Source organism: Odocoileus virginianus, unplaced genomic scaffold, assembly GCF_023699985.2.
Source record: "Odocoileus virginianus isolate 20LAN1187 ecotype Illinois unplaced genomic scaffold, Ovbor_1.2 Unplaced_Contig_5, whole genome shotgun sequence".
NCBI classification, from domain to species: Eukaryota; Metazoa; Chordata; class Mammalia; order Artiodactyla; family Cervidae; genus Odocoileus; species Odocoileus virginianus.
Window position 1 is genome coordinate 1,958,020 of NW_027224322.1, and position 8,761 is coordinate 1,966,780.

Sequence of the window (8,761 nt, forward strand, 5' to 3'; positions counted from 1 at the left end):
GAGAACTATACTTAATACCCTGTTCAGTTCACTTCAGTAGCTCAGGTGTATCCGACTCTTTGCGAACCCAAGGGCTGCAACATGCCAGGCCTCCCTGTCCATCACCAACTCCCAGAGTTTACTCAAACTCATGTCCATTGAGTTGGTGATGCCATCCAACCATCTCATTCTCTGTCATCCCCTTCTCTCCTGCCCTCAATCTTTCCCAGCATCAGGGTCTTTTCAAATGAGTCAGCTCTTTGCATCAAGTGGCCAAAGTATTGGAGTTTCAGCTTCAGCATCAGTCCTTCCGATGAACACCCAGGTCTGATCTCCTTGCTGTCCAAGGGACTCTCAAGAGTCTTCTCCAACACCACAGTTCAAAAGCATTAATTCTTGTGCTCAGTTTTCTTTATAGTCCAACTCTCACATCCATACATGACTACTGGAAAAACCATAGCTTTGACTAGATGAACCTTTGTCAGCAAAGTAATGTCTCTGCTTTTTAATATGCTGTCTAGGTTGGTCATAGCTTTTCTTCCAAGGAGCAAATGTCTTTTAATTTCATGGCTGCAGTCACCATCTGCAGTGATTTTGGAGCCCCCCAAAATAAAGTCTCTCACTGTTTCCATTGTTTCCCCATCTATTTGCCATGAAGTGATGGGACCAGATGCCATGATCTTAGTTTTCTGAATGTTGAGTTTTAAGTCAGCTTTTCACTCTCCTCTTTCACTTTCATCAGGCTCTTTAGTTCCTCTTCACTTTCTACCGTAAACGTGGTATCATCTGCATATCTGAGATTATTGATATTTCTCCTGGCAATACCTTATAATAACCTATAATGGAAGAAAATGTAAAAAAGAATATATATATATATATATATATATATATATATATACACACACACACACACACATATATGAATCTCTTTACTGTAACCTGAACCTAACACAGCATTATAAATCAATTATATTTCAATAAATTTTTTTAAATGCAGGATTTTCTTATTATGAATTAAATAATAATGGTACTTAAGATACAATACTGTATTTTTAAAATTTTCCCTTTCAGGTGTATTAATAAGAAACACAGATGACCAACACATATGAAGGTGTTTATTTAACTTCGCTTAAAATCTTAAAATGCGAATCAAAATAATGATTTTTTACCTATAAATTTTAAAAATCATAAATTTTGTAACATCAGCTGTCAGTGAGAATGTGGAGAACAGAGACGGTTTTATATATTTTGAAGAAATAACAGTAAAATCACAACAATTTCAGTAGCTACGGAAAGGTCAAAGTAGTCAGTAAAGTTTTTCTGCTTGGGACAAAATTAGTATCAGCTTCACAGAACACACCTATAGATTCTGGATGTATTAACAGTGTGATTGTTGAGAAAAGTAAGAACTCCAAGTTTATGAGAAGAACATGAAGAAGGCGTCTTCATTGAGGGTGTACTTGTGAGTTTGATGTGTAGTCAAGAGGGTAGTCGACCCTTCAGTTCAGTTCAGTTCAGTCGCTCAGCTGTGTCCGACTCTTTGCGACCCCATGAATCGCAGGAAACTCCAATTTCCTCAGGAAGAGGCTGAGGGGAGATGGGAGCATCCCTGGAGAAAGTCGTACGAGAGCCAAGGAGACCACTGAAAAGCCTGCAGCACGTTGAACAAATGTAAGATGTACAGGGTCTGTAAGACGGCTGGCTGGCACCACCGATTCAACGGACATGAGTCTGAGTAAACTCCGGGAGTTGGTGATGGACAGGGAAGCCTGGCGTGCTGCAGTCTATGGGGTCACAAAGAGTCGGACACGGCTGAGTGACTGAACTGAACTGAACTGAATATGTGAAGAGCTCAGAATCCACACACAAAAAAAGAAAAATTTTTGTAAAACAGGAAGCAGAGACTGAGAGAGCAAAGACTGACTGTTGTGTGGGAAGTTTTCCTCCCAGTAGGGAAGGGGACCAGAGTTTGGTCTAGGATGAGGTTAGGAAGGATTTTTAAGGCCAAAGACTAAAGTAAGTGGGAAGAGCTCTGCCTCACACTGGAACAGCAAGTATGTGAGTCAGTGAGCCCGGTGATATGGGCTATCAGGCCAGTGTTCCTGGGGCTGTGGTCTGCAGAGAAGGGGGCAAGTCCAGGCTCACCCTCCCCTGTTTGTCTAATTTGGATCACAGCTCCCAGGCAGGACTGCGTTACTGTAACGTGCTTGTAAAGGAGCAGATAACAGAATTAGAAATACGAACAGCCAACAGCTGTATGGAAAGATGTTTGTCCACACTAACAGTTGTGCTCGTCAAAAGTAGATACAAGTTTTAGTGGATCAATCAGGGTTCCCCAGAGACCCAGAGCCTATAGGACATGTACAGACATGTATAGGGCTTCCCTGGTGGTTCAGTGATAAAGAACCCACCTGCCAACGCAGGAGACATGGGTTCAATCCCTGGGTCGGGAAGATGCCCTGGAGAAGGAAATGGCAACCCACTCCAGTATTCTTGCCTGGGAAATCCCATGGACAGAAGAGCCTGGCAGGCTACAGTCCACAGGGTCACAAAGAGTCAGACACAACCAACAACTAAACAACAACACAGATACATATAGAAAGAGAGTCACTAAAGGAATCACCCCACACTGTTATGGATGCCAACAGGCCCCCAGAGCTGCGGTTGGCAGGCTCAAGATTCAGGAAGAGCTGCTGTTTTCAGTTTCGAGTACCAGAACAGGAAAACCCTGATGTCCCAGCTTAAAAGACAGTCAGGCAGACAGAATTCCTTCTTATTTAGAGGTGGGTCAAGGTCTTCTGCTATTCAAGCTTTCAACTGATTGGACGAGGCCCACCTAGATTAGGGAGTGCAATCTGCTTTGCCCTGTGTACCAATTTAAAACCCATCCAAAAACACCCTCACCCAAATACCTAGAATCATGTTTGGCCAAATATCTGGACATCCCCTGGCCCAGTCAAATTGGTGTAACGAGTCATCACACCATGTGAGATGCACAAATATTAAGAAGATAAAAGATGTTAAGTACTAGTGAGGGAGACCCATGTGCATTTTTCATGTGCTGATGCCAGAGGCAGAAATTGTACTAGGACTTGGAGTGCAATAGGGAACTGGCATAAAGATCAGCTGCCAGTCCCCGGAAATGTGACCAGGAGAACAGAGTGAACATTCTTCGCCATATTGTTTATAATAGAAAAATTGGTCTCATGGTCCACTAATATGATGAATAAATAAATTTAGTTAATATACCCATTAAATGCAAAAAACTGACTTAGATATTCATGGAGTTAGTTAAAAGATCATCTTGTAGAATTAATGAATGTCATGATCCATATTTTAGAAAAGTTAAAACCAATAAAATAAAACCCACCAGCATGCACACATGTCTGTAGGGAATCACCTGGTTCTAAATAGGACTGAGGTTTTGCTTGGGTTAAAGTTTCTCTTTTTCCTTTGCCATGTCTTCATTGCTTGGATTTCTGCAAGCAGATGATCATTTTGAATTTTTTAATAGATAATTTTAAACATGTATGTTAGAAATAAAAAAATGTAAAAAAGGATGCTCTTAAATTAACTGATACATATGATAAGGACAGAGTGATTTGCACAAGATCATGGGTCTTGAGGGACAGAACCATCATAGGAGGGGGGGACCCAGTTCCTCAAGGCAGGACTCTTTCACACCAGGTCACTTTTTCTCAGCCAACATAGTGGGAATGTAGCAAAAGGGCTTGGTTAGGAGGAGGGGCTCTGGGCCCAGGACCCACATCTCTTGTCCCTAAGGGACGGCCATGGGGTCTGCTGTCAGACTCAGTGCTTACCTCCTGTTCATTGCTCTGGGGTTCAGAGGAATTTCTGGGTTTGGTTCCCAGCCCTGCAGGTGAGAGGGGTCAGAAAAAGGGTGGCCACAGGGAACATAGTAGAAGCGGAAGTCCCAGGGCACTTTAGAGGCCAGAGCACAAACAACTTCACCTAATTGGCCGTTCGAGGCCCCAAGACCTGCTGTGCCGGTGGAGAGATCTTCCCAGCAGAGTGTCCCCAAGGTGCAGGCAGCTTGACATGCTTCCCAGCTGATGGAGAGTGTGGAAGGGCAGGTGAACTGAATCCATGCCCTCCTCTGCTTCCATTAAGACCCAGGAGTTCCTGCAGCCAGAGCCTGCTGCGCTGCTCTGCCCACTCCTCACTCTCACTTCCCTGCACAGGAGGGCAGAGGTGGACGAGAGAGGGGGCCCTCAACACCACGTCATTATCCTCAGCACAGTCCTGGGTCAGGAGTCCTGTACACCCCGGGAGCACAGGGTCCTGGGTGAGCCATGCCCCTCCTGACATCACAGCAGCAGTGTGGTCATCACTTAGCAGGGCGTGGCCAGCATCACTGACAGGTGAGTCCTGGGAGCCTGGATTCTGGACAACATGGTCCCCCACGCCCCACTGCCCTGGGCAGGGTCAGTTACGGCAGCAGGTCTGAGCTTAATGAGAGGAGAAATAATCAGGGGTTCTATAGTAAATGTAGATTTTACTTTGGTGCCCAAGCTTCTGCATTTCTGATGAGCTCTTGGCTTCTCAAGCTGATGCTGCAGGAGCTTAGACCACACGAGTAACGAGAGTTCAGAAGGAAAGGGCTCAGGACACAGTCACTACAAATAGACACTCATAGACGGCATGGATTCTTCTGCTTTGCCTGGGAAAGTACTTCTCAGGCTCAACTCAAAGGCAGGTTTACTGAACCCACCACCACAGCCCCACTTGGGTCATCTCAAAAGCCAAAGGAATGTGAGTTTGTTTTTTCAAAAACAAACCCGGGAGCTTGGCTTCCCAGATGAAAATGCCAATTGCTTCTCATGTACTCCCCCAGGCATCCTAGGGTCACTGTTGTGATGACCCAAGGGCCCGTGAGGTGAACACATGGTTCTGGGAAATGGTCTCAAATATGAAGCCAGAAACCCCAGTGGACACAGAAGCAAAGTCACCCAACCTGGGGTGGTGGGTGGGAGATGGTCCCTCTGGTCACGTTTGACATCATTATGTGGGTGAGCACGTGGGTGGGCAGAGTGGAGGGCAAAGACATGGCCCCCCAGGTGTGAGTGTGTGGGCCGAGGACCTGGCCAGGTGCATGGCTAAGGTGTGTGGGGCAGACCCTCAACTCCACCCTGAGCACCAGGCCCAACCCTGGATTTGAGGGGGTCTACCAGCATCCCCTCTGCCGCCATGTGAGGGTGGGGTCAAGTAGCCCAGGAGAGGAAGGCTGGACCACGCACTCTTCCACCCACCCTCTGTTGTTAGAAGGCTGGCTCTCACATACCACCTTCTGAGAGAAGTTCAGGAGGAGAGGGAATGTGAGGATCATCCCTTCTCCCCCTCACTGACCATCCAGCCTCTGCCTGCACACCCCCACCGGCATGGAGCGCTCTCCCTGCAATGAGAGCCAGGTCCACGATGCTACAGCTCTGATCCCTAGAAAATGTGGCATCTCTGAAAGCAGCCTCCACCCTCTCACTGATCCTCTTCCCCTCCCTGGGAGGCACAGTTGCCCTGTGCCCACCTTCCCTCCCCACTCCTACCTCTTTAGACTCAATCTCCTCTGACCATTCCTCTGGCCATCACACAGTGGGTCCCCATGTCCCATGGGAGTGTGGTGGTCAGCCCTGCTTGGGACAGACGATGGAGGTCTGGGCTGTGACAGGGACAGGAAGCAGCACCCAGCAGGAGGACCCAACACTGAGCAGATGTGACCATGTTGGAGGCTCCCATGGCTCCAGGCAATCACTACACAGGGTGAGTAGAGGAGCCAGGGGCATGGAAGTGAGGACGGGGAGGACATGCTCAGGTCCGGAATGTGTCACAGCCTCTGTCCCACTGCTTCTCAGACCATAGTTGCGCTGTCCCCTTTCTATGAATTGTCCAACATCTGGACATTGGCAAGAAGCACCCTGAGGTCCTCAATGATGCAGAGAACTGTGCCAGGCTAAAAAAAAAAAAAAATGACGCTGAGTTGGGGCTGAATATCCTTCCACAGAAGGCACATGAATTAGCCTGGTGAGGACTGGCGCCTGCTCTGCTGCCAGATAAGTAGCAGTGGAACAGTTACTAGGTCAGTCCTGGAACAGAAAGTGCTTAATAATCCTTCTGAAATTAATGAATCGGTCAAATAAGGTGCAGAAAACACAACATTCCATACTTGAGCAAGATGTGTAGATGCAACAGCTTAGGAGCATCCTTGGGGTGAAGCAATATTTCCTTGAAAGGAATGAAAGAGGGCTGCATTGCTGTTTTTTTTTTTTTTTTTTTTATTAGTTGGAGGCTAATTACTTTACATCATTGCAGTGGTTTTTGTCATACATTGAAATGAATTAGCCATGGATTTACATGTATTCCCCATCCCGGTCCCCCCTCCCAACCTCCCTCTCCACCTGATCCCTCTGGGTCTTCCCAGTGCACCAGGCCCGAGCACTTGTCTCATGCACCCAACCTGGGCTGGTGATCTGTTTCACCCTAGATAATATACATGTTTCGATGCTGTTCTCTTGAAACATCCCACCCTCGCCTTCTCCCAGAGTCCCTATTGAAACTGGAGCCCATTATACAGAGCGAAGTAAGCCAGAAAGATAAAGACCATTACAGTATACTAACACATATATATATGGAATTTAGAAAGATGGTAACGATAACCCTATATGCATTGCTGTTTTACACCAAAGGCTCTCAGCTCAGAAAGACACCTGTGATGCCCCCTCAGATCTTCAGCAACACCCAGTTTCCCATGGAGGGAGGGCTCCAAGCAAGTCTATGAAGATGTGAATCAGAGGAATGTTTGCCAGTTCAGGCCAATCTGAGCTCATCGGAAAGCAGAGCTGGGCAGCTGGTGGTCCCTTGGTCAGTGGGCAGTGAGGCACTGAAGGGTTCCTGTTCCCCAAGAGAGTATGACCTTGTGGCCTTGACCTTCTCCCTCTCCCTGCCTCCCACCAGCTCTCTGCCTCGTGTCCCCCAGCGCAGGGCCATGTCATCTTATGGGAATGGAAACCTCTCAGTGATGCCTCTGCAGGAGTTCATGCTGGAGGGATTTGAGGGAGGTCTGCAGACCCAGGCCCTGCTCTTTGCTCTGTTCCTGGCCCTGTACGTGGTGGCCGTCCTGGGGAACCTCACCATGATCGTGCTCATCACCCTGGATGCCCGTCTGCACTCCCCAATGTACTTCTTCCTCAAGAACCTCTCCTTCCTGGACCTGTGCTACTCATCTGTCATCGCCCCCAAGGCCCTGGCCAACTTCCTGTCCTCCTCCAAGGTCACCTTTGGGGGCTGTGCCACACAGTTCTTCTTCTTCTCCTTACTGGCTACCACTGAGGCTTTCCTCTTGGCAGTGATGGCCTATGACCGCTTCGTGGCCATCTGCAGCCCCCTGCGCTACCCCATCTCCATGCGCCCCTCGGTCTGTGCCCGCCTGGTGCTGGGCTCCTACTGCGGGGGCTGCCTCAACTCCATCCTGCAGACCAGCTTCACATTCAGCCTCCCGTTCTGCAGCTCCAACCACATTGACCACTTCTGTGATGTGCCACCTCTGCTCAAACTCGCCTGTGCTGACACGACCCTCAATGAGCTGGTCTTGTTTGGCATCTGTGGCCTCATCATTGTGGGCACCACACTCGTGGTCCTCACCTCCTACGGCTACATCACAGGGACCATCCTGAGGATGCGCTCAGGAGGAGGGAGACACAAGCTCTTCTCCACCTGCGGCTCCCACATGACAGCCGTGTCCCTCTTTTATGGGACTGTCTTTGTCATGTATGCCCAGCCGGGAGCTGTGGGGTCCATGGAGCAGGGCAAGGTGGTCTCTGTCTTCTACACGCTGGTCATCCCGATGCTCAACCCCCTCATCTACAGTCTGAGAAACAAGGATGTGCAGGATGCCCTGTGGAGACTGGGGCAGAGACACACAGCCACGTGAAGGAGGGTGACCAGAGAGACAGTGTCCTGAGAACATAGCAAGAGGGTTTTAGGGGAGGCACTGGGTCTTCTCTGAGGAATATATTCTTCATTCATGCAATTCACCCATTTTCACTCAATCCTTTGTGGAAGCACATGTTGGACCACACAAGCAAGTCTGAGATGCAGAGATGGATAATGCCACTGGAAAAATAATGGCCCATGATGGGGCAAGATTCTAATCTCAAAGTCTGGATAATACAGCAGGCAGAGTAATGAGCAGAGTATTGAAACGACACATGTATTCCAGGTTCAACATCCTCCAGGGAAGGTATGAAACAGTCTGAGCCCTCTCTCTTCACTTCATCTATGAATCTAATGTAAATGTGTGCTTAGCAATCTCCCCTGGAGCACATAGAAATGGCGGGGGTGGGGTGGCTGGGCGGGTGCAACAGGACACTTATCCTGGCCCCTTCCTTGGTGATAGCCTGGGTCCCCACAGGGAATTAGGGGAGTTAGGAAGACCACGCTTCCCCTCAATCCTGCAGCGGGGGTGTTCCTCCCCACCCCCCTCCTGTTCACTGATGCCGCCACCCAGCAAGGCAGCAGGGAGCACCTGCTCCTGCTTCAGAGGCTCCCAGTGCTCCCCGTCCTGGGTTCTCCCCTCAGACAGCAGCTGGGAGCCCCAGGGAGTCAGCGTGGGTGCCTGACACCCAAAGTTCACCATCCAACCTGACAGGTGACAGTGTCCTGACTACGTGTGACCTTAAGAAATGGGGCCTTGTCAGCACAGACATCTCGGAATAAGGGTGGAGGGCCTGGTGCTGCTGCAGAGAGCAGGGGTGGGGAGGGAGGGGGCAGT

At 48.9% G+C, this 8,761-nt stretch overlaps 1 protein-coding gene across 1 annotated transcript; it reads left to right on the forward strand.

Moving 5' to 3' along the window:
* Positions 1–5,011: 5,011 nt before the first annotated feature.
* On the forward strand, positions 5,012–8,761 carry LOC139033842 (olfactory receptor 9S13-like). The gene is made up of 2 exons (XM_070463593.1): positions 5,012–5,754; positions 6,678–8,761. The coding sequence occupies exon 2, from the start codon at positions 6,977–6,979 to the stop codon at positions 7,919–7,921; it is 945 nt and encodes a 314-aa protein (XP_070319694.1). The 5' UTR covers positions 5,012–5,754; positions 6,678–6,976; the 3' UTR covers positions 7,922–8,761.

What these genes read in the sequence shown, in the direction of transcription:
- LOC139033842 (XM_070463593.1), top strand. Translation starts at nt 6,977, where the DNA reads ATGTCATCTTATGGGAATGGAAACCTCTCAGTGATGCCTCTGCAGGAG.